The sequence below is a fragment of the Antrostomus carolinensis genome, unplaced genomic scaffold (genome assembly GCF_000700745.2).
Source record: "Antrostomus carolinensis isolate BGI_N321 unplaced genomic scaffold, ASM70074v2 scaffold12216, whole genome shotgun sequence".
NCBI lineage: Eukaryota > Metazoa > Chordata > Aves > Caprimulgiformes > Caprimulgidae > Antrostomus > Antrostomus carolinensis.
Window position 1 is genome coordinate 52,912 of NW_010322810.1, and position 25,682 is coordinate 78,593.

The 25,682-nt window shown below is 43.2% G+C and overlaps 1 protein-coding gene across 1 annotated transcript; it reads left to right on the forward strand.

The window, feature by feature from the left end:
* The first annotated feature begins 2,426 nt into the window (after positions 1-2,426).
* ST3GAL1 (ST3 beta-galactoside alpha-2,3-sialyltransferase 1) lies at positions 2,427-25,362 on the forward strand. The gene is made up of 6 exons (XM_010170394.1): positions 2,427-2,743; positions 12,089-12,285; positions 15,554-15,733; positions 19,764-19,809; positions 22,776-22,895; positions 24,611-25,362. Exons 1-6 carry the CDS (start codon positions 2,432-2,434, stop codon positions 24,782-24,784), a joined length of 1,029 nt encoding a protein of 342 aa, XP_010168696.1. The 5' UTR covers positions 2,427-2,431; the 3' UTR covers positions 24,785-25,362.
* The last annotated feature ends 320 nt before the right edge of the window (positions 25,363-25,682 follow it).

Consider the following 25,682-nt stretch of genomic DNA (forward strand, 5'->3'; position numbering starts at 1 on the left):
CCCCCCCCCCTTAGATCTTGAGCTTGTAGACTAACAAAACATGAAGTCCTTCACTTCCAGTGACAAAAATGCAAACACTGGGATGTTATCAGTGTTTCTCTCATAACAATCCCAGACTGAAAGTAAAACACATTGTAGCTACTAAAAAGAAACCCAACTCTGTCCCAGCTAAAAACCAGGACAATACCCAGGAATAATTTGGAAGATTTCTGGTTAGCTCCAAAACTTCCTTCTAAAAAGTTAAAGTGAGTGCGAGATTGTTCCCTGGTGCCGTTTGATTTACTGGTGCAGGCAAGCCCAAGCAGCTGGGGTTAATAAAGCCTTTTGTTATCCAGCCTGACCCACTTGTCAGCCCTTGAGCTCCTGTAAATGCATTTGTAGGGGCCAGACTTAAAATAAATCTAGAGGCATTTGGCAAACAGCAGCTAATTGAACGGCACACACTACCCATCACGTGCTGCAGAGGAGAAGCCTGAAGCAGAGCAAAGGCTTAAGACCACGGTCTGGTCTGAGGCTCCTGCCTTTGGATTTAGCTTTATGGGACTCAGTAAATATTTACATGCTGCCTCTAAAAACCAGGCCTGTGCTTTCTCCAAGACACCATGTCAAACCCCTTGGAAAAGCGGTTTGGCCTGGGGCAGCTCCTCGTGGATCCCCAGGAGAAAAGTCAGCAGCAAAGCCAGAGATACTGTGCCCAGGCCTGTGGCCACCAGATGCACTTCTCCAGTGTTCACCTCGGTTTTGGGGAATGAAGTGGGGGGGATCCTGCATCAATGTGGTGCATAAAATGGGGGTTAAAATGAGGGGTTTTGACAGGTAACAACTGCAGTTTGCTCTTTGTTTGCTGGCCTGAAGCCTGCAGCTCAGTAGTGAGTGAGATTTGCTTTTGCTTGTTCATAAATTGCACATATTCTGACATAGATGCTTCTCTGATTTTTTCTTTTGTGTTTTTTGTTGTTTTTTTTTTTTTTTTTAATCAAAAGAATGTTTTTTAATCAGTGGCACTTTTGGAGCTTTTTGCAAACATCCAAAGTTTTAAAAACCACAGCACTTTTTTCTTCCCACAAAACAATGGCATCATGGGAGGAAGTGATCTATTTTTTGGCTTTTAGAAACTTGTTTAAATCACTGCTGCCAGGCAGGGGACATCAGGAGGGGAGCAAAGAGCAGCTCCGGATCCTTTTGTATCCCCCAGCTCACCAAGGCGAAGCAGCTCCCTGCTTCTCTGCCTGGCTTGGGATCTCACAGGAACTCTCTGAGACCACAGGCTGCCCTCACCTACCCTTCCTTGGCAGGAAAAATAGCAACAATCCACGCGAAACAAAGGCCATTTATACTTTGGTTTTCCTTGTCTGTCCCAGGATGTATGAGCTGTTCTTGCTTGGCTTTCTCTGAATCATGAGTCCAGCCCCGATCCTTAAGAAATTAAGCTGGTTGGAGGGGAGGAAGAGAAAGGAACTGATTCCTCTTCCTCCCTGTCCTGCTCCTCCCTCCTTTGCCGGGTGCTTTTTGTTCAGCTGCTTGGTGTTATGAATACTTTGCTGCGTTTCTTGTGGCTATCAATGTCAGCCTAAGGGAAGGAGGTGAGTCATTGCCATTCAAATGGCTACAAACTGTAATTCAAATAAGGTTGGAGCTCTGAGGCATATTCAATACAAAGGGACTCCATGTCCACAGGTCAATGCTCTGCCCTTTTGGAAATTTCACCCTGAAACTTCTCAGTATGCAAACACCGCAGCAGAAAATGCAGACGGTGTTGCTCTGTCGAGGGCTTTTGACTTGATCAGAAGTTTTGGGTTGGGCAGAGAATAGCAGAGAAATTAGGTTAGGAGGAATGAAAAAACTTTGTGTCACTAATTTTTCTTTCTTTTTGTGTGTGTGTATGTGTGTGTGTCTCCAGGCTGCAAACTGCTCTCTATGGCTGGAATGGACATCAAAGCACATCTCTCTGCTGGAATGTACATCCCTGGATTATCTGCTTCTTCATGAACTAACTTCCAAGAAAAAAAAACAACAACCATCCTCTTCTTCCTGCAATTTGCTTGCTTTAATTTATGGATTGCTCCCACACAGAACACCTAAATTTTAGTGCTCATATTGCTCCCCTTTAAATCTTTTGGTACACGGAAGGGGACAGGTCTGTCTTCATTGAATCCTTGGTGGGAGAGGTTAGTAGCAGGTCACGGAGAGGTGGAAGAGACTTGGAAACACTTTGAGAAGGTGAAAGGAAATACCCAGCTTTGCCTTTTTTAAGCTCATTTTCGGGGTAATGAAGCTTCTTCCCTTATGGATGGAGGTAGTAGAGTCAGTATGTTCAGCCTAAGCCTGGGCTGGTAACTGGCAGGTGCCTGCAGTACTCTTTCCTTTTTGCCTTACATTGGACCTTACATTGTGCTTGGTCAGCGGTGACGGCAGAACCCAAATGGGAAAGATGGTCGTCGTCAGGAGGAGGAACGTGAAAGTGTTTACCTTTGCCTTTTTGCTCATCACAGTAACGTCATTTCTGCTGAACTACGCGCACCAGGTGCCCATGGCCACCTGGGATCTGAGACATCTCATCATGCAGTTTTCAGAGCAAGTCCAAAAACTCTTCAAGAGCCCCAGGAGACCGTGCAGCTGTCGCACCTGCATTTCTGAGCTGGGACATTCTCTCTGGTTTGATCAGAGATTTAATTCAACTATGCAACCTTTCCTGACCTCACAAAATGCCTTTATCCCTGGAGACAGCTACAGGTGGTGGCTGGTAAGTGGGAGGTGGGGATATGGCCCAGGCGTTCATGCGATGGTTGTGGTGTCAGGCTCCGAGTGGTGCTGAGCAGATAGCGAGAAATGGTTCCTGCCAAAAGCATTTGCTGTCTCGGCTGACAAGGCAGGCAGAGGTGGAAGAAAGTGGGTGTTCTTGCTGGTGTTCAGCTCTCAGGCACTTGGAGCGCACGTTCAGTTGCTCCAAGTTAGAAACATCCCTGTCAGAGTCTGGCGGTGAATCCAGAATTTGCAAATGTCAGTAGTGCCTTTTTTTTCCCTTCTCTTTGAAAGATTAGACTTGGTAAACTGGCTTGTTTCACTTCAGATGGTCAAAAGGGCTCTTGCTGTCCATTGAGGTAGCAAAGCAAACTTGTTGTGAAGTGTGAATTCCCCTGGGGCTTTCCTTACCATAAGACACAAAAATAATTAGCAAGATTAAATAGAAAATTATTAATTCCATGTGTATGAGAATAGTTTCTGTTGTGATCGATTTAAAATGTGTCTGTAAAGTGCATGGGTGGCTGCAGGTCACTGGGAAGGAGTAGCTCCTGCATATCCTTGTGCAAGGTGGTCCAAAGAGCCCAATCCAAGCATCATGAAAGCTAGTAAATACCTTGTTCAAAAAGCATAGAAGGGAAGAGGGCATATCCTGAAGTTTTGCCTAATTAAAGCCCCTGTGTGTTCTCTTGAAACAAGACATTGATTAAATTAATTGCTCGTGGCCGGCGCTGCCGAGCTGCTAAAGTGCAGGTTCTGACTTCAGTGCCCCAGTCGAATCGCAGTTTCAGTATTAGTTGCTTTCCCTCTCTTCAGAAAAAATAGGCTCCCTGTGCCTTTCTTTAAACACACAACTGCCTGTAACTTGGTGTCCTGCAATGAGCACAGCCCTTGATGTTGAATTTGGGGCATTCAGCCCCTCCCTGGTGCCCTGGGGAGGCCCCTCTGCCTAAATCCTGGCATCGCTGTGTCTCTTGCAGCACCCGGGCTGAGGAGTCCAGGAGACCTAGCTGGGCAGGCAGGGTGTCCATGCTCCGGGGACTCTGCCCCTGAGGCCTTGCTCATTGCCCCTGAGCAAAGCCACACTGCATTCTGCACTCAAACCCTTCTCTGATTTAAACATGAGGATTCAGTCCATCATCTAAAAAAAAAAAAAAAAAGAAAAGAAGACTAAAAATAAAAAGGAAGAAAACCTTGGGACTTTCAGTACAGAAGTCTGAATTGCTGATTCTCCTTGTAGTGAAACTGAGAAAAAAAAAAAAAAAAGCATAAATATCTCACTTCAGCTCAACCTGAAACAGACTTTATTGGAGGAGGGTTGTTTCTTGTTCAGCTACATTAAAAAATAGTCACTTTCAGACAGCCAAAAGTCTTCCCCCCTCTAGTTCAAATAAAGGCTGCCATTAATTTTCAGGGCTGTCTAACCCTATTTTTAGTGTTTACATTCATTTTTTGAATTCAGGTCAAGTTCAAAGGGAATACACCACTTTAGAATGCAAAATCAAAGCAGTTTGTTCTTAGATGATTAAAAATAAATCTTCTAAGATTTCTACACTTTTTCCACCATACTTTTTTTTCAGTGAGAACTTATCTTCAACTGGAACATGTGAAATATTTTGGTGTCCCCCAAAACTTCATTGTTTATTGGAAATCAGTTGCTTAGTAAAAATATCTAGTGTAATCTATAGTAAATTGAATAGGTGCCCTGACTCCTCCGAAAGATGCTTCTGGGTAAACCCAGGCATGATGTGGCCTCAGGCCCTCATAGCAACCTATTTCCTCTAGACATGTTGCTTTGAAGAAGCCTTTCTGAGGCAGTCGGTGTCATTTCTACAGTAAGTAATTCCAGGTGCATCCTGACTGCGCTCCTTTTTCACTGTTCATTTTTAGGCTTGTCTTCAAAGTGCCTCTGAGATTTCTGCCAGTCTTAAAGAAAACATTGCTCATGGCCTTGTTTTACAGTCGTTTACTTTGCCAACTCAATAATTTGTGACTTTTTACTATATTTGCACTTAAAAGATAAGGCATGAGGTGATCTGAGACTGCTTAAACTTCTTTTCAGGGGAGAAATGACTGTGCATTCACTCTCAGGAACTGACCTCAGACAGTGTGGTGGTTTCATTATGCTATAGCTGAGATGATGATGACTGCACTGGAGCTATTTATATAAGGCTGTGACTTTCGTGTCATGGGGAGACAGATGTAATGTGCTTGGACTAAACACAGGCAGAGCCCTTGCCCAAGAGTTGTCTGTCTACCAAGCTCAGTCTGCCTTCCCTTCCCATTAACCCTGTTGCTGTATATGTGAATAAGGATTATTCATCCAAATAGTCCCATAGCACTAGTTTCCCTCCACTTCTAGGAAATACTGATTTCAGAGCCTAATGATCAGTATTTGAGATAAAGTGACATTTAGGGGCAAAGGTTGGGGTGGTTTCACTTGCTTGTAGATCTTCATGTGGCTGCCGGGCTGCTTTATGGTTTATTTGGAGAATATATGGTTTAAACTCTTCCAGCTTGGTAGGATGTGGCTTTTGGAAGGAAATATTCCTGGCTACTGTGAAAAACATTTTCATTGTCCGTACTGGAGTTAGTGGTACGGGGCACGACTGCTTTTGGAGAAGGCACCTGAAAATATATCTGGCTGTTTCTGTGTTCACAGAACCAAGGAGACTGTTGCCAGGGCTGTTACTTGCTTTTCATTTGCTTAAATTTACCCAGCTGATAAACTTGCCCATGGTTAATTTAGTCTGGTAACAAATAATGGCACAAATTCTCCTCCCGGGTACTCCCCTGGAGCTGCTCTGTGCTTTTTGTGACTTAAAAATGAGTTGGAGTCCTGCTCTCAGAGATTATCTGGACATTAATAATATCCCAGACACTGTAACCAGCTTGTTAGAAATTCCTTCCTTCCTTCCTTCCTTCCTTCCTTCCTTCCTTCCTTCCTTCCTTCCTTCCTTCCTTCCTTCCTTCCTTCCTTCCTTCCTTCCTTCCTTCCTTCCTTCCTTCCTTCCTTCCTTCCTTCCTTCCTTCCTTCCTTCCTTCCTTCCTTCCTTCCTTCCTTCCTTCCTTCCTTCCTTCCTTCCTTCCTTCCTTCCTTCCTTCCTTCCTTCCTTCCTTCCTTCCTTCCTTCCTTCCTTCCTTCCTTCCTTCCTTCCTTCCTTCCTTCCTTCCTTCCTTCCTTCCTTCCTTCCTTCCTTCCTTCCTTCCTTCCTTCCTTCCTTCCTTCCTTCCTTCCTTCCTTCCTTCCTTCCTTCCTTCCTTCCTTCCTTCCTTCCTTCTCTCTCTCCCTCTCTCTCTCTCTCTGTTTCTTCTTCTCTACCTGTGTATCTGTCCTCTCTGTCTGTCTGTCCTTCTGCCTTCCTTCATCTTTTGCTCAGAAACTGTGAGAGTCTCAGTGTTTTGGGAGTTGGCATTTTATGTTAGGTGATCCATTTCTTTCTGTTTATATTTTCTTTCCCACCTCCCTGAACTGGTTCACCTGCAAGTTTTTCATTGTTGTTCCATGACACAAAAGCTGTGGACATTTCCACTAAATTTAGTAACCTGTATATAAGGAAATAGGGCAAGAATTATATGCTGTAACACAGCATAGCTGTTATTTATAGTTTTCTTAGTTTATTCTCAGGGGTTTTTGGCATTGTTTTTGGTGGTCAGAAAATATAAAAAATATAAGATCAGAACCTGCTGTTCTAAATCCAAAATAACCCTGTTGAGTCTGATGGATTAAAGCTGTGATAAGTAAAATCAGGCTCAGAGTTTCCTGACAATCTTATCTGTAGCACATTCTTCATAAACTACCAAGTTATTAACAATTTTTATCTTGAGTCTTATGATATTTGAGGGTTTTGCTTTCTTTTCTTTGGAAGAAAGCTCAGCTCTTGAGACCATGTGATTAGCGTATCTAAAAGAAAATGTTAGCTTTTAGTTCTTATGTTTGTAGGAAAAAAAGTAATATATGGCTTAAAGATTTGCTAACCAGATGGAGAACAAAAGGGCATCCCCAAAGCATGTGCTGGGGAAGTCGTGGAAGTTGCACTTATTTTTAAGATAGCAGCAGAGCTACTTGGCACCTGAGTCATGCATTTTGAATGCTCTTTGTAGAAATTTTTTCCAAATACTTTGATCACCAGAAGTCTTCTTTAAAACTGGGACGTTGTCTGTGATACTTTGAAAGCAATACAAAGAGCTCAGTGCTCTGAAGGTGGCATGTTCACAGCAGGAGGTGGTACCAAATCCAGCCCAGGTCCCAGGCTTTGGTCCCAGTGCCTGCTACATGCCCCGTCCCACCCGGTGTTGTACGGCTTGGTTGCAAGTGTGACATTTAGACCAGCCTTGGACATATTGGGAGAAATAACCTGACCCTGGGTTACATCTTATCCCCACTGGCACCCCCGCATATGTCTAGATGGGCTGCAGCTCCAGGGGCTTCTATGGTGAGGACAGATGGATCTGAAGGTGGTCCAAGCTCATGGATCCATCTAAGCACTGTGACACACTCTGCCAAGCTGCCAGCATCCTGGTGTAGGGTCTTTGCTCCTTAAGGTAGCATGGAAGTGACCTGTACCAGTCAGAAATCATACAATTCGGCATATGCATATTATTGTGTGTTTTTCACATAATATATGCTCATCACATTCATTTTTGAGAATGCATATTTTTGGACAGACACAAATCATTAAACAAAGCCCGAGCTCTTGAAAGCCCCTATATTCTGCCCCTTAATCTCTTTGATACATGGTAATTGCAGGACATTAAATATAACAATAATAATGCCATATTTCCAGACCAAGGAGGTATTTTTAAAATTGATGGTTTCCTTTTAACCTTCCCTTCAGTCTGCAAAATGGAGATTACCTGAATTTGCCCCACCAGGCTGTTGCTAGGAATAATCTTTGTACAATGTTTTATAGCTGGGAAGCGCTGCATAAGTATTAATGCCTCCGAACTGCTGCAGCAAGGCAATTAGTAGCTGTGCAAAAGAGATTCTCATGGGGCTTTATTCTCTCTTTATCTTTTAAAAAGAGTTAAAAAAAAATTGGAAAAGCCACGAAAAATAGTATTGCTACACCAGCTTCCCCAGGCTGCCTGGCTGCGTGCTGGCAGGAGGGCTGCCCCAGCAGTGCTGGCTCCTGCCAGACCCACACCTATACCTGCCTGTCCACCACAAGGGTTGTATCTCCATCCCTGCTCCATCTGCATCCACATCACACCAGTGATTACAGGTTAAGCAGGATATTTTCTACCTGCTAATAAGATGTGATTTTGAAGGTGTATTTAATACGCTGTCAAACTTGTCCATGGATGTGGGATGCACAGGCACCAGGAGGGCTTTCCTTTGAGGCTCTCCTGGCTGTAGCTGTGTCCTCACCACTCCAGGCTATTAGCTCTGAGCAGCCTTGGCTGAATTCACATCCTCCCCTTGCATCCTCTTAGCTGAGTTTTGGGTATTGCTTCTTCATGATTCCTGGGATGTGGTGGTACTGGAGAGCCCAGGGAAGCCTTCTGAGAAGTTTATAAAATCAGCAAAGTCCCTTGTCATGCTTAATGGAGATGTGCACACAGTGATTAGAGAAAGAGCAACAGGCTCTTCCTGGAAAGCCATTCATGGGTAAAGAAAGGAAGTGCATAAGTTTTGAGGGTTCTTTCTTGCCTTTTTTTCTCTGAGGGTTCTCTTCTTGGTTTTTTTGTTTGTTTGTTTGTTGTTTTTTTTCCCCCCCTCCTTGTTTTTTTAAAAAATATGTAAAACCACCTAGTAAACTTCTGTGCATGAAGTGGACAGCTTCAAAGGCTGGGAGTACAGGGTAGTTTGTCTTTCCTATGAAGACAATTAGGAAACCTCTCAATCTGGACTCCCAATTATGGTTTTTAACAACCTAAGGTGAAGAGTTGACCCTCAAGTACCAAATGAATATTTTATGGAGGGGAGCTGGAGTGATCTAGTGATATTTTATATGTGGACTCAAGGTGAGTTAAGATGCTTTTTTGGACTTGGGAAGAGGTTAATCTGCATCATTAGATATGGCTGTTGCTTACACAGACTTCCAAGGAAAGTGACCACTTCGCTCAGGATAAAGGGGTCAGGTATTTCAGTGTATTTAAGATCACTTCTAGCAGCTGTATCCATACATCCAAACACATATCCCTGGCACACATCTATGGCATTTGGAGGGAGGATGCTGTCCCAGCAAAGCTACATAGCACTGACATGGCTTCACCTTGCACAGCATGGACAGACTTTCACCCAGTGCTTTGACTGATTTGTGGGAAAGGCCAGACTGGTGAGAGCTTGTTAAAAAAAACAAAAACAAACCTAAAAAGACATTACTCAAAAAAAAGGACAAAAATTTGGTGTGGGAAAGTGAACTATAATTGGCTTGTAATTATAATGCTATTAAAATGGTCTTTTTCAAGAAGTTAAGTAAATATTGTGCAACGGGGAACTGGCTGTACATTAAGTCTGAGCTTTTAAAAGCCGTATCTACCTTAGAGTCAACCAGCTTCCTTGCCTGCTCTGCTCTGTTTTGCTGAAATGTCAAAGATGAACCAGTGCTGATTAAAGATTGGGCCTGAAAAGTGTAGTCCAATCAGATAATCTCTGCGGAAGTTAAAACAGAGCACTTTTAATGAGTTAAGGACAGATGTCTTATTGTATAGATGTTCAGCACACAGTGCAATAAGGTCATCATCCTTCTTAAGGTCTTTGAGGGAATTTCTAATGTAAGTAATAATCTCTGCTGTGGAAATTGTGTACAATGGAGGGATTGTATGACAATGGTGTCCTGCTTTCTGGCTGGTTTTGGTGCTCATCTTTTAAGTTGATTACAATTGAGTTGCTCTAGGCTGACAGCAGCATAACAGAAAGAAAAGGCAGATCCTTGTTTTGTGTAGATGGAGGTGCATGTCCATGGATGTTTCTTATCATTTTAATGATCAAACAGAAGTCAATACTCCAGTTTCTTTCCTTTAAGTATGCTGTCATTGTGTCGATTTTAACTTAAAAAGAGGGCTCAGGTGCTTAGGATATTCTGAAAATTACCTTCTTCATCTGAATTTTCTCAGGCAAAATCAGTTCAAGAATAGGTTTTTGGGTTTTTTTTCCCAAATAACTATGGTGCATGTTTGGTTTCCCCTTTATTTTCTTAAAGTTAAAGTCAGTTCACCTATATATAGAGAGGATATACATGGGTGTATGGACATAAGTTCAAATAATTCAAATTAAGTTCCTTTTTTAAAAAAAAAGTTGGATTTCTCTGCATTATAAATCTGATCTTGCACACTATGATATCTATAAAATCTCTCCATTTCTTTTGAAGGCTTCAGGCTTTCTAACATTGTTTATCATAAATTCAGAGTTTTAAAAACAATTTAGATTGGATTCATAAACAATACAGAAGAGTTTAGATATATGAACATGTGTTTGTAGCATCACACACAAATTTAGAAAAAGATAACATTTTGCACTTTGAGCCATCCACAGAATAGTGACATATGTGGCAATAATGACAGTGCTTGTTTAGGGATCCTCATTACCTTGCATCCTAATCACCTTGTGCAGTCCATATATAAGTAAATAGGTTAGCACGGATTAGCAGGAAGATTAAGTCTTTATATGCAACATTTCTGTGTTTTCTTTGTTTCAAGTCCTTGGCCCCAGTGTTGACTTGTAGCTCAGAGCTCCGCAGACGACTTGTTCAATTCGGTGCAAATAAGGTCACTTTACATAGGTCTTTACAAAGAGACAGTATGAAATTTAAACAAAAATTATGACGATACCTCTGTGTGTGTTTGTGTGGGGGAGAGAGAGAGAGATAGCTGGACAAATTAACAGTTCTTGGTGCAGTCAAGGGAAACTAAACCATCAGAAAGTAAAGCTAGATTACCCCAGGCCATTGCTGGGAATCGTGGGAAAAGGTGTTTCTCCTCCCTCTCCCTCTCTCTCTCTTTGCCCTGGGCTGGCCAAGCAAGGGCAGAGCTTCTTGGCAGATTTTGTGTTAGGAGCCGTACTCCCTTTGTGAACTTGCAAGCAGGCGGCACCACAAGGTTGGACAATGTTTTTTGTGAGCCTGCCAGTACTCCCAACCTCTTGAGTAACCCTCAGAGAGCAGAACCCCAGAAAGGGAGTGTCTGACCATCACCTGCCCTGCACCTTGCTTGGACCTTCCCAATCCAGTCATTGTTTCCACCATGCACCACAGAGCTGCTACAAAAGCATTTTCCTCCATGGCAACAGACACAATGACCAATGTCCTGGTGGTTTTCTTCATCCTGGAGAATTTTTTAAATGGATTTACATCTCCAGTCCTCAAGGCTAACTCTACCGTAGTTTCCTATTGCCATAGTTTAACCCCAGCCAACGACTAAGCACCACGGAGCTGCTTGCTCACAAACCCCAGGTGGGATGGGGGAGAGAATCAGAAAAGTGAGAAAACTCGTGGGTTGACAAACACCATCACTCGGAATGCCATCCCTTTCTTTTTCTTCCCTCAGCTTCATATGCTGAGCATAACGTCATATGGTCTGGAATATCCCTTTGGTCAGTTGGGGTCAGCTGTCCCAGCTGTGTCCCCTCCCAACTTCTTGTGCATCCCCAGACTCCTCATTGGTGGGCTGGGGTGAGAAGCAGAAGAGGCCTTGACTCTGTGTAAGCTCTGCTCAGCAATAACTAAACATCCCTGTGTTATCAACACTGTTTTCAGCACAAATCCAAAACACCGCACCGTACCAGCTACTATGAAGAAAATTAACTCTATCCCAGCCAAAACCAGCACCCCTATGCATTAGTAGCTGGTTCCTCCACAGTCCATAAAAGCAGCAATGAGATCTCCCACTTTTACTTCTGATATATGCCAAAATTTGTGGAAGGAATGTCAACCGCATCTGTGCTCCATCAGGTTCTGTCCTTCCTAGGAGGTTTCAAAAGAAATCTTATACCTGTCATAGCAGAAGATATCTGGCCCAAGGTTGAATTAGGCATTTATAGACACCAGAGACACCAGAGGAACATTTCTTCTGCTAGATTCAGCCTTGGGGAGAACACATGATCTGTTCCACCATGGCTAGATAGACTGAGGAGGTGAGGGAATCCAAGGAGAAGGAAGGGAAAAGGGTAACCAAGTTAAAAAAAGCTAATGGGAAGGGATTTTCCAGGGGGTTTTTTGGTTTAGGTTTTGTTTTTTTTTTTTCACACTTCTAGTCCCAACCCAAAGCCTTGTAATGCATACTGCAGGAGACAGTGTCTGCAGGTCGATGCAAGAATGGTCTTTGATAAGACATTTGAAGCTACGTCTTGCTCAAAGAAAAGCTGGGTGTATTGCTAATCTAGAGTGATTTTTCTCCCTAACAGAAATTGCAAGGAGAGAAAACTCCGAAGAATATTAATGCTACTCTGAAGGAATTGTTTGGGATCATTCCTGGGGATGGGGATCCACTGCAGGAGCGAGGCACTTACACATGCAGACGATGCGCTGTCGTGGGCAACTCTGGGAACCTTCTGCAGTCTCAGTATGGCCAAGATATTGACTCCCATGACTTTGTGCTCAGGTGAGTAGGCACCACCTCAGCTCCAGATGTCTCTGTTGTTTAAGATTCATTGGTATTTCTGGGAACAAGTGAGCAAACGAGATTTCAGGGGCTATCTAGTGAAATCTGGTCCTTAGGTTAAATCTAAGTTCCAGAGAGGTATACTATGTGTGTTGGAGAAGTGACCTCATGTTTTAGCTTGGGAAAAAAGCTTTAATTGGTGCTGATACTGTAGCTTGTTCTGCACTATCCATAATTGCCCACATTAAAAAATATAGCTGAAAAAACCTGCAGTCTTGCATAAAGGCTATTTCTGCAGCTAGTACTCACAAGTGATCTTTTACACACTTAATCAACTGTATCGAATTTGACTTTCTTGCACTGGTTCATTCTTAATCAGCGGTGGGGTGGGAAAGCCAAAGTCACTTTGCAATGGACAGGAGACAACTAGTTGGGTGCAGCTACCTTGTAAAGAGGCAATGAGGGTTGGCTGTTTTGTCCCACTGAAATGCAAGTGGGAACTAGGTGAGCAGAGTCAATCACCCAGAGGGCAGCCAAGGTATCTGGGCTGACTAAGTTTGTCTCCTAAATGCTGTTCAGCTTTCACACTGCAGCTGCCAGTACAGCACAATTTGGGGAGTGGTGCAGGGCAGGTCAGAGGGCCTGGAAGGGAGGAATTGCTATTGAAAATACTACCTGTGGGATTATAATCTCAGAAAAAAACATAACCTTTAGCAGAAAGCTGTCTGCTAAAGTCAAAAGTGAATCAGCAGAAGATCAGCACTATGTGAACTATTAGGCCACCTTAGGCCACTTGGCTTCCAGTGGGGCCTGGACATGCTGTAGAGTCTTTAGATGACATCTAAATGTTCATGACAAGTCGTTTCAGGAGTTGCTTCCTTCAGCTGCATGCCTTGCTCTCTGCCCAAAGTATCTTCCCAAAGGCAGAGGCAGCTGACCTGGTCTTCAGATCCACAGATGGAAGTGAAGAGCCCTTGACATTAATCCGACAGGTTGCAAATGTGAGGTGCTTTTGTGCTTAACTTTGTGTCCCTTGTGATGGAGACAGCCCCGTTCCAGTGTGGACTTTCTTATCTCACCTGGCATGCATTTCCAGATTAGTGCACAAAAGGCTTTGCTGGACTCAAAAGCTACTTTTTGGAGTAGTAACTAGAGTAGCACACTCAGATACGTGTTTCTGCTCTTGGGCCTTGCCCTTCCCGTAGCTGTGTGTCCCTGGTAAGGGAGAAACTCTCTGTGACTTGGAATTGAACCCTCCAGTCTTGGATTTATATTTTAGCTGTCTCAAACCAGATCTGAAGGGATGGCACAAAGTTTTAGAATTCACCATGGAAATTTGTGCAGAGAAGGTGACCCCTCTCTGTGTTTTAATCCAACAAACAATATCTGGTGACCTGATGTTCACTTGCACATGCTCTGGCAATACAGCAAAGCACAGGGAGGAGCCAGGGAGTCCAAGGGGACACCTTTCCTACCAAACACCATGTTCCAACTCACTTATATTTGTTTAACTATCTACTTTAATGACAGAGGGAAATTTCTGCTCGGTCCTTCCTGCTTAGACTGGGTGCGAACACTGCCTTCTGCCATGCCACGCTGCCAACCCCACCAGGTGAGGGATGGTGAGGGCAAAGTGTGAGTAAGATAATTAAGATACCACCCTGGGCTTTGTCCTGACGGAAAGAAAACCACATATTTTTACCTTTGACCTACTAATCTCAAGATAAAACATAGTAAGTCTCATGCTTTACTGAGAGTTTCTACACAGCAGCACGATGTGGGTCGCTGGCAGGGAAGAGGCTAACTCAGTAATGAGTCCACACAGGCTGGTGGGATAGTCTGCATATGCCAATAACTCCCTTTGAGGGAGTTGAAAGAAACTTAACTAGTTCAACTGGGAGAGCACTGCAATAACACAGCCTAGCATAGACTTGATAGCAGATTTTACCTCCTCAGTTATCAGTGACCAGGGCAGCACGTTGTCTGGCAATGTAAAATGTTCCTCATCATCTCATCAGCTACATCCTTCCTTGTCCTCCCTGCACTTCTGCTGGGAGCTGAGCTAATGTCTCTGCAGAAGACTCCACTGGGCTGCAGAGAAATCCTGTTCTGCTCAGAGTCAGCTTGGGGGTTTCTTCATAGTGTTGCATAGCACCATGGATTCATGAAGGGGCTTTAGGTTGAAAGGAGATGTGTCCTCATAGACTTGCTGTGCTTTGACCAGGTCTCCACTGGCTCTAAAAGGAATCCAGGGATTTGCTCAGAAATACACTTGCTTGCCAGAAACTCCCATTAAGGCCAAGGAATCCCACTTTGGGGATCTGTAATGTGCATTACGCTGTGCCACAGAAACATGAAATCTCTACTAGCAGTGAGCTAATGCATCAGGGAAGGAATTGCTGATGTGTCCCCAGATTTACTTTCAGAAGTGAACACAAGCTTAGAGGCATTTCTGCAGCCCTGAGTTCAGAAACCCCTGCTGTGTTCCCTGATACACCCAGAGTAAAGCAGCCCTGTTTGGTGACCACATTTTGACTGAGCCCTGGTGGCCCTGGGCAGATCTCCATGCACTGACCCCAAGGTTACTGGAAACAAACCACATGTGTGCAGAGTGACCCTAAGTAAATGTATCAAAGTTGGGGGACATACTACAAAGTAAGGTTTGAGTAGATGAATTGTGAGCAGTAGGTCCAGGATTTGTCACTGTGGCTTTGGTGCCTTTTCATGGGAGGACCGTAAGAAATATTTGCTGCTTCTTATCACACATGGTGTGCGTTGGTACCTTGACCCTAGACATCCAAATACACCGGTACAGGTGGGGAGAATGAAACTGCAAGAAATCAAGTTGATGGACTTCAGGGCAATATCTTTTTCACTTACTGGAGGTTTCAGCTTTAGTTTGAAAGGAGGTGTGTCCTCATGGACTCACTGCTCTTTTGGCCAGTTCTGTGCTGACTAAAAGGAACCCAGGGATGTGCTGAAGGATACACTTGTTTGGCAGAAACTCTCATTCAGTCCAAGGAATCCCACACTAAAACTGAGCTTTCATTTACTTTTAATTTGGTGGTGATGATCGTTTCAGCCTGCTTGATGACCACTACACCCTGTCAAGGCTGTCTGAAGAGCCTGGATACAGCACTCTCTTTTGCTATGGGAGCATTTTCCTGACACCTCGAGCAAATGATTTGGGAAAGAATCACATACATTTGTACCTACTTAATTCCTCTTCCACTTCTTCACTCTCTCATTTCTTATTTTTGGGCTGCAGAATGAACCGTGCCCCCACCACTGGCTACGAATCAGATGTTGGAAGCAAGACCACTCACCATTTTGTTTACCCTGAGAGCTACAGAGAGCTGGCAGAAAATGTGAGCATGATCCTGATCCCCTTCAAAACCCTGGACCTGCGCTGGGTTGTCACCGCTCTCACCACAGGCACCATCAACTTGTGAGTAAGGGCAGCCTTGAGTGGGCAGGCTGAAGGGGGTTACAGAGGCTACAGACCTTCTCAGGTCAGGGTTCAGTCCTGAACATTTGCTTTCTAGGTAAAGGTTAATGTTACAGTGCAGTCTTTGAGGCAAAGATCCAGATCCAGCTCTTCACAACGCAACACAGTAGTCTCTGATAAATGAAAGAGGGAATTTTTGCTGCTGGAGGAGGTCAGTTTGAGCAGTGGCTTCTTGGGCTTTGGGGTTCAGTGCCTCATTTTGGGCTTCTGCTCATCCTTCCTTCTCTCCAGTCCCATAGGAGTACAGTGGATGCAGCCAGCGTGCCCATACCCATCAGAAAGCCATCTGCAGAATCAGGTGTTTGGTGGGTTATTTATTCAGCAGTGGTCCTAGGCACCTGGACGATCCTATCTGAGACACTTGGGTGGCCAAGTGGTCCTCCAGCATTTATTATCCCATTTGCAGAAGGGGACAGGGAGGCAGGGAGTGATGTGCAATCTGCTCATGCAAAGCCATGAGAGCAGAAGCAAACCAGAGCACTCAGTCCCTCATCCACAGCATCCTTCCCTAGACAGGTCAGTCAGGAGCTTGGTCTGTCTTTCCTGGTGGAACGTTGTTGAGAGTCATGCAAAGGAGACACCATTGTTTTGTGTGTCACCTGTGTGCCTTAAATTAATGTGTTCTATCTGGCAACAATGTGCCACACTGGTATTTAGTCTCCATTTCTTCTTTACGAGTGCTTTCAGAAGTAAATGTTGTCCTGCTTAATACATTTATGGCAGCACTAGAATTAAAAATGTGAACAAAACATATGTTTCTTCTGGATGCCTGCTAACAGATTCTCTCCCTTCTGATAAGCTGGCTTTTCCTAATCCAGAGAATGAAATACGTGACATTTGTACCGTGTGTGAGGTTATCTGCTGGGTGTAAAGCCACAGCCTGGCTCAGTGGTGCCCTGCTAGACAACAACAGCAGATCAGATTACTTTATTCCAGGGTGAAGTATTTCAAGATATTTCAACTTTTTTCCCAATTTTGGAGTCTCAGAAGATTAAAAGCTTAGAAAAGTACATCCCTGTTGACATTTTTAAATTTTAAACTTTTTGAATTTCTTCTTTTTTTTTCTCTCTTTGCAAATGCATTTTAGATTCTTTTCACTTCTTATTAAGATTCTCTTCGCTTGTAATAAATGTTTTTTAGTCTCTTTTTAGCTTTTTTTTTTTTTTTACCAGAGGGCCAGTTGCTGCCATCATCACCCATCCATGTTTCCATAACTGTCACTGCTCTGTGCCCAGGTTGCAAAGCTGTTTACTATTTTTTTGTCGAGTAGTGGTGGCAAGTGGGTTGCAACAGTAGAGTTAGCACTTAGCCTGTCAGGAAGGTCTAACTGGTTGACCACAAGGCAGTCACAGCATATTAAAAGAAAACCACCTTTGATTAATAAATTACAGGATATATTATATATTCATAATTAAATTGTGTACATGGGCTTGGTAAGCATCTGGTATAAATTAGTGTGTGAGTATTTAACCCCATGGAAGAAATACCAGCATTTAAAGATTTTTGCCATGCTCAAGGCAGGGAAATTGCATAATTAATAAGCTGGCACATGCTGGAGCAATAAAACCAGAAAATCATAAGCACACAAATCATAACAATACATTGAATATAAATTTAGGCTAGCAGAATAAACCTGTGAGCATGTATTATACACACAATATCAACGACAGTGTATAAGGAAATTGTTGACTGTACATTTGTAAAGGGGAGAAGGCATCAAATAAAAGTAAAACCCATCTGGAATTTTGTATTTTAGAAGAAATACTCACCTTATTGCACTCGTAGTTACAAAAGATAAGCATCCTATTTTATGGTTCAAAAGAAAAGCCAAACTGCAGGTGGCCTTAATATTAAATTGAATTGATAACCGAATTATTCTCTCAGACATGTCCCCTTTGACTGATGGATGTCCCATTTCAAAGTAGCTCTCTAAGGTTGAGCATTGTCCCAGAAAAGACCAAGAAAAGCCTTCTGGAACAGAAAACCTTCAGGCCCTCATCAGTCACGTATTTAGCCTAGTTGCCTTAACTTGCCTTCTGCAAGTCTTCTAGGAATCTCTGTAGTGAAAAAAGCTCCACATTTCTCTGCTTGGTTTGTCAAAGAGCAATTTTTGTTTCCCTTAAAATGGTCCACATCTTCCACTTGGGTCAACGATACAGTAAATGACCTGTACAAGGTGACCAGTGGTGCTGTCAGACTTCACTAGAGCCCTGCCAAGTGGCTCATAGATGTTTCCAGATTATATTAATTCCATCTGTAGCCATCTTCATCAGAGGCTTCACTCTTTGTCCTGCTCCTGTGTGGTATTTGCTGGGTCACTAACTCCCTGGCTGCTATGCAGCCCAGTTTTTGCATGATCATAACGGTGTAAGGTCTCCATTTGGTCTTAATCAGTGTGCCAGTACTTTCCGTGTGGCTGTATAATATGGAGTCTTCTGCAGCCAAGTGACAGCAGGACTGGGGTATTGCTTCTGAAAAAATTAAATATCTCATGATTAAAATTACTAACATGCCATCTGACAAGAGCTACAGTAGTCTCCTGGTTGGATTAGAGCCCTTTGCAAATACTATCTTGAATATTGCATACCATCTCCTTTGATCTTCTACTGTACCTGGCTAGATGCTAATGAAATATGGCCCTGTTGTTTCCTCCACATCGCCCTTTCAGAAAAGACTGGCTGTTTATTTATATAATAAAGAGGAGATTTTTACCAGCAAAGAAGTTCTTTATGTCTTCATAACCACAAAAAGGACATGGGATCGCCAAGCCTACTTCTACCGACTTTGCTAACCAAAGTCAGGTGTGGGAAGCAGATGAAAAGGCAGATTTGCTGAGGGCAGATTAAGAAGTCTGCATAAATGTCCCTTTCCCTGTTAGCATCTTGTGTCACATCTCAGGGGGCTGGAACCCACCTATCACGTCTTCCACTGCATCCAGCATGGGGCAGGGAACTAAAATCAGGGATGTCCAGAAGTACCTAAGGAGGTGGAGGACATTACCAGATCACCACTGGTTTGGGAAGATTAGACTTAGACTAATGTTTCAAAGTGCCAATGATCCATGGTTAAAAGAGAAATAAAACATTAATTACAGCAACCTTGTTGTTATCAATAATCAAGTAAAAACATCTAGACTGAACTAATGGAAAGTTTGGTGATTTATCACAACCCATCTAAAAAGTACGCAGAGTGTATTTTGGGATATCGTCCAGTTACAAGGCCAGTTCAGATTTTTCCCATTTGAAACAAATTCAGGGAGATTTTTTTTTTTCACAGCACTCGTGATGAGCTGTGCAATGCCAACATACACTGAGCATGAGATACAGGGAAGAAAAGATTTTTTTGTTTTCAATACATGACTTGTGATTTCAACCCAGTCACAAGGTATGACTTGGAAGTTTTACTCTGGAACTGCAGGAAGCCTTCAGCATCCCCTTGGGGATGAGGGGAATAGCTTGTTGGTGAGGGTCTTGGTACTGGGAATGCCAGACTTGCACGTAACCAGAGAAATTATGAACTCTGCTACCACCTACTCTGAAAATCATGCTGGAGCTACAATTATTAGGAGGGGAAAAGTCTCCCTCTAGTGGGAAAAAGGTTTTTTGCCATTAAATTAAATGGCAAGCCCTTCCTGTCGTCGAAGTGCAAAGATTGTGATAGGCATGGGCCAAGAATTAGAAGTCATGGGCTCCACATAATAGTGACATTAGAATATATTGTCAACTAAATCTCTGGTGTCCCACTGTCAATAATTAACTTGACACTTGCTTGAGTGACTCCTCAGTGCTTTTCATGCTGTATTACTTAATCGCAGCCTCATTTTCCAACAATTTCTTGGATTTGTTGCTTTCAAATAATTTGAATTTATTCCTGTACATGAAGAATGTTATTTCTTTCTTTGGAAATATGGGGAAATATTAATATGTTGGGCTTTTACTAATCTTGGTGTTGTTCTTGTTTTTTCTAACAGCACATATGTTCCAGTTCCAAGGAAAATCAAAGTCAAAAAAGAAAAGGTGAGCAATGTTGATCTGTGAAATTGTTCTCCTGATCTACTTGTTTGCTTCTTTGGGAGACTGCAGGAGTCCAAGGAACCCCTTGACATTCATAAAAATTGCAACCAGAATACACACCCTTTACAAGGCTCTGCTAAGCTAAAGGTTTAACTCCTGTGTACCATTCAGGTCATAGATCAATCACCAGATAACTGAAGTTGGAAAGAAGCTGCTCTTGTGACTATGCCATTGTGTTACCACTCTTCTAAAGGTTGCTTTGCTTCCCCTGATACGGCTCAGGGAGATTTAAGGTGCACCACTGGCCAACTGTCCTCACCCTCCACAGCAGTTCCTCTGTTCCCACCCACTGCAGTCATTTGGATGTAATGGCACTTTAAGCTGTGGTGAGCTTTTGGAAATTTTTTAAAATAATTTGAATATTTGAATACCAAGGGTGTTTCTCACTCCTGGGTCGCCTCCTTGTAATAAAGAACTAAGTGGAGTCTGAACAAATAAAGCTGTGTATTTTCAAGTCAGTGGAGAATTCAAGATGGTATCAATGGCTCCTAGGGAAGGCTCTTAGACCACAGTTTTAAAATTGCCTGCACCAAATTAAACAAGCCTGGAAACTCGTCTCAGACCAAGTCCATGCTGGTTTTGTACCAAGTCTATTAATAGTCTCCCAGGCAATGTTGAAACAAGGTTTGGAGGATAGCACAGACCAGGGAATATTCCCTGGTTTGCATAGGGACAGAGTTGAGCAATGTGGACACAATCTGTGCCGTGCCACTTCCCTCAAGTCTAACAAAACACCTCTGACCCATTTTATTTCATTGTGTGGATGTGTAGAAGGCAACCAGTCAGGGGATCTCACTTCTCTGAGAAGGTCAAAGAAAGATGGACAAACCTGTTGCCCATCCTACAGCAGTCAGAAGAGAGTCCATCCCATGCATATGAACTTCTACCCCTGTATTCTGTGGCTTAATAGACATACTGTAATTCTGGAGGCAAGATTTCCCACGGGGCAGGATGGTCATTCCCATTTTGGACCTTCAGTCACCATGCAAAGGCTTTTGTTGTTGTAGCTGCATGGTTTGAGGACATACCCAAGGCAGGCTATGTAGGGAGAGATAAAAGATGTTTCCTCTTCCACAGATCTTCCTGCAAAATAAAAGTCTCATTCTCTCAGCCTTTGCAGAGGTTGATTTTTAGAGGAGCTCAGGCTCCTAAGGCCTCAAGGGCTGGTAAAGTATGACGTTAGCACAGGTCCTTCATTCAGGAGGCCAGGTTTTGCCAAAGGCTACAGATGAGACCTTTAACCAGTATCAGTTTATATCCCTGTGCTTCAAACCATCGACCTCTGGGAGCATTAAATAATCACTTAGCTCACCCCTACGTGTTGTGAGAAACACATTAACCTCTGCAAAACCCTTGTGAGATGCCCTATGGCACGTTGTTAAACTCACGTCACAGTTGAATAGCACCAGCCCAGGGTATGGCTGGTGCCACTTCCCAAGCGAGGAGGTGAGAAGCTTGTATTTCTTCCCACACCACTCAATGCAAAACATCCTGTGAGAAGCGATTACACACAGATAAAATATCAGCAATTAACCTCTGACTTTGTAAAAGGAAAAGCCTTGCAGCTAACCAGATAGCACTGAAATGCTGTCACTGGAGTTACAAACACAGCAGGGAGGGAAAAGCCTCTCTGCCTGATTCAGGGAAGGGGGTTGAAACCAAGGGCTCCCACCAGTCCTTGGATTTACTGTACACTCAGGTCTGATCTTAAGTGCTCTGTTACCATTAGATGGCCTCATTATTTCCCCAGGAGACAACCAAGTACAATTTATGTCTTGTAAAAAAAAAAAAAAAGGCATAGGAAAAGATAATGTTTGGGAAACAAAAAAAAGGCATAGGAAAAGATCATGTTTGGGAAACAGGAGAAATGCAGCTGACACAACCTGATAGAGTTCCTGGTAGTTTACTCCTGACTCCTGGTTTCCTTAGATCTGTACCTATAGAGATACCAAGACATGATTGGCATATTGTGCCGATGTTGCGGTTGCTCCTACATTCCCATCTAAATGACATTTGGACTCAATGATCATAAGAGTCTTTTCCAAGCTAAATGATTCTATGATTAAGGGAGTGGAGCATCTCCCTTATGAGGAAAGGCTGAGGAAGCTGGATCTCTTTAGCTTGGAGAAGAGGAGACTGAGGGGTGACCTCATTAATGTTTATAAATATATAAAGGGTGAGTGTCACGAGGATGGAGCCAGACTCTTCTCGGTGACAACCAATGATAAGACAAGGGGCAATGGGTGCAAGCTGGAATGCAGGAGGTTCCACTTAAACTTCAGAAGAAACTTCTTTACGGTGAGGGTGACAGAGCCCTGGGACAGGCTGCCCAGGGAGGTCGTGGAGTCTCCTTCTCTGGAGACATTCAAAACCCGCCTGGATGCCTTTCTATGTGATCTCATTTAGGTGTTTCTGCTCCAACAGGGGGATTGGACTAGATGATCTTTCGAGGTCCCTTCTAATCCCTAACATTCTGTGATTCTACGATTCTATGAAATCTAGCATAGCATCTTATACTTGCCTTGCTCAGGCCTCCACCTCCCCAGAGCTCACTTACCTTACAGCAGGATGCTGCAGGGAGAGTTGAATGCCTAATTTTCTTCTCACTTGTGCCATTTCATACCCATTGGTTTCAGTAAGAATCACCCAGGACTTACATTAGTGTAAGCAGGTGGGATATCAAGACCAAGGAAGGAATATTCATGTGTAATTGCACATAGGAGATATACTCAAATACACTTAACTGTGGGACCTGCCCTCAGGGAATGACTATCATTGCTTTCTTCCCCACTCCCCTACACCAGTGTCCTTTAGGGATGACATGCTACTGTTTGGGTTTTTTTGGTTTTGGTTTTGTTTTTTTCCCCAGGTTATTTTACTAATTAGTCTTTCTCTCCATTTTTGCCTAGATCCTGGTTTATAATCCAACTTTTATGAAATACGTCTATGAAAACTGGCTCCAGCATCATGGGAGATACCCCTCCACAGGCTTTCTGTCTTTGATATTTGCACTCCACGTATGCGATCAGGTCTGGCTGTGTTTGGATATATGGATAAAAAATCAAGATGTTTCACACTGAAGTGCTAAGAACTTGCCCTGAACACTCACTCAGCCCTCATTTCCCCCTCGCCATCTTCTCTGTTATTTGCTTCTTCAAACAGATGCAGAGTCCTCAGCAACATGCAGATATGCTCAACTGACAGGGACTGATTTTTTTTAATGTCAGCAAGTGTCAGAATTTAATGTCAGCAATGTCAGAATTTAAGATGCATTCCAGGGGAATATAATTAAACATAAATAGTGGGACTCCACTTGGCATTAAAGGACATTTAAATATGGATGATGTCCATGCCCATTTTGTTAGTAGAAGCCCAAATTATATTTTAGCTCCCTGTTCAGGTACCTAGAGCCATTGGTGTTGCCCTAGGCATGCCAGGCCAGAAAAGTATGAGTCTCTTGGTCTTGTGTGACATCTGCCCACCTTGAGTAGATGTGTTGAGTACCCCAGGACATCTCAAATGGCACTTATGTTTGGGCAATGGCATTGAGGTCTTATCTTATCAGTGGAGCCAAGAGGCTGATTCAGCAAACCAATCCTCTGGTAAGACATGAGGGGAGCAGGATTGTTCCCTGGTTTCCAGTGACTGTGCTACCTGAATCATCACTGACTGTAATGGATGCTCAGGTACCTCCATTTGAGTGTCTAAATCTTAAACATAATCCTACCTGGAGACCAGCTCCTACATAAGCCAATGTGGGGAATGCAGATGGTCTATTTTCAAGCTGTGGATTTATACAGTGGGTTATGGTAAATGCCTCTGCTCCAGCAGTTACTTGAGGAAATTCCCTGGCTTGAGTGATGTTCCTAGGTGTTCCTAGGTGACTGGAGACTTAGCTAGTGAGTGTAAGGCCAGATCAGCTCTACAAAATCCTACCAGCATGGGCTTGTCAGCGTGGGGTATAAAAATTACTATGCTGACAAAATCTCTGGCCTGGACACAGATCTGCTGATGAAAGAGAGCTTTTGTCACCTAAGCCTGCGTTGCTTGGAGAGGTGATGGAAATACTCCTAGTGATGCTGGCCTTGACTGTGCCATAATCAAGGCAGATAGGATGGGCGGCTTGGGTGGAGTCTGTTTTCTAGTAAGCAGGCAATGAGCAAGGCTCTGACATTACCAAAAATAACTTAAAACCAGCTCATATTTGGGTGGGTCCAGGTGTGGGTGGGTTAGGGTGCTTGTTTTCTAGGCTATGACCTGTTAAACCCTGCCATATAACCACTCTCAGCTGAAATAAAAAACAACTGTGATACTTGGACTTTTACCACCAGGAGACAGGCATAGCTATGAATGAATGAGCTCAAAATTTTTCCATTGTTTGTGTCCTTAATCAGCTAAAGAGGAGATTCTCATTCCAAGCCACTGACCTCCTGAGGTCAAACGTCATGCTTAGGGGACAAGAATGTGTTTTTCATATTACTAAACAAGAATTAATGGATAGAAATTTCCTTTTCTATCTGGGTTCATGTCTGGTGGTGGTCTCAGCGTAGTTTAGGATATAATGTCCCTTTAGCAGGCCTTGGGCTGTTACTCTGTGATTGCATCATCTCGTGCAGTAGAGTAGCTTGGCACAACACTACGGTCCTCAGGTGCTGGTGGCTATACATAAACTGAGAATCAAGACAGTTTCTTCAACATTTTAGAGCTTTCCAGGCCATAACACTAGTTCTCGCTTACTTTTTAGGTGAATGTGTATGGTTTTGGAGCAAACAGCAAAGGACACTGGCATCACTACTGGGAAAACAACGCTTCAGCTGGGGCTTTCCGGAAGACAGGTGTCCATGACGGGGATTTTGAATTCAATGTAACTTTGACTCTTGCCTCCATTGAAAAAATAAGTTTTTTCAAGGGCAGATGACCCTGGCCACGGGGAGAAGTGGGGGCTGCAATTTCCAACGTGCAGCAGAACAAAGCTCAGTGAAGATGATCTGGGCACCAGCCAGGTTTGGACGCGCGAATCTGCGGTGGATTTGGAGGCTCTCACTGCTGCAGTGCTCACTGCAGGGAGCTCGGCCGAGGACTGGCTTCCACGCTGCACGTGATTTCCTATCTACAGATAGCTGGGAACTACCAATCAGTTGTGGGAATAAATAAATCTCTGCTTAGTCTCTACGGCTTGATTCTTGAATTACTGATGAAGGATCTGCCTGTTGCAATCAGGGGAAACCTGGGCACAGGAGCTGCTGTTTGTGTGTCTGTTCTTTCCTCGAGTAAGGCAGGAGATCCTTGAAGAAGTATGAAGACAACTTCTGGGACTTGAGACCCGCTAGGCAGCTGTGAACATCATAGTAAGGATTACCTCAAAGAAATGAATTCACTTCTGCTGTTGATCTTCTTTTTGAACTGTCTCTTCTGTTTCCCCTATTACTTCTGGTTTCATGCTGTATTAAGCAAAAACATGATGAAGTTGCCTGGAGCAGTAAATTTGTCAGCCATCACCTCATTCTGCATTGTTAGCATCTAGAAAATATGAATCCAATTGTCTCAGATCATATATTATTTAATATTGCTTCCTATACAGCCATAATGAGAGAGAAAATAATACTGAAAACTCCAGCAAAAAAAAAAAAAAAAAAGGCCTTCTTAGCCACTTGTATGTTTGTCTTGTTTGGTTATATATAATTTTTATTTCTTTTTTTTTTTTTTGGTGGAAATTACTCTGGAATGCTTATTTTTATTGAATCAGTTTAAGGATGGAAAGTGGACTTTTTTCTTTCAGTCTTTTATATGTGCCTTTTATAATTGTGCAAGAGATG

Coding starts and splice junctions, on each gene's coding strand:
- ST3GAL1 (XM_010170394.1), top strand. CDS start 2,432: ATGGTCGTCGTCAGGAGGAGGAACGTGAAAGTGTTTACCTTTGCCTTT. Junction 12,286..15,553: donor TCCCATGACTTTGTGCTCAG/GTGAGTAGGCAC, acceptor TTTGGGCTGCAG/AATGAACCGTGCCCCCACCA. Junction 22,896..24,610: donor CACTCCACGTATGCGATCAG/GTCTGGCTGTGT, acceptor CTTACTTTTTAG/GTGAATGTGTATGGTTTTGG.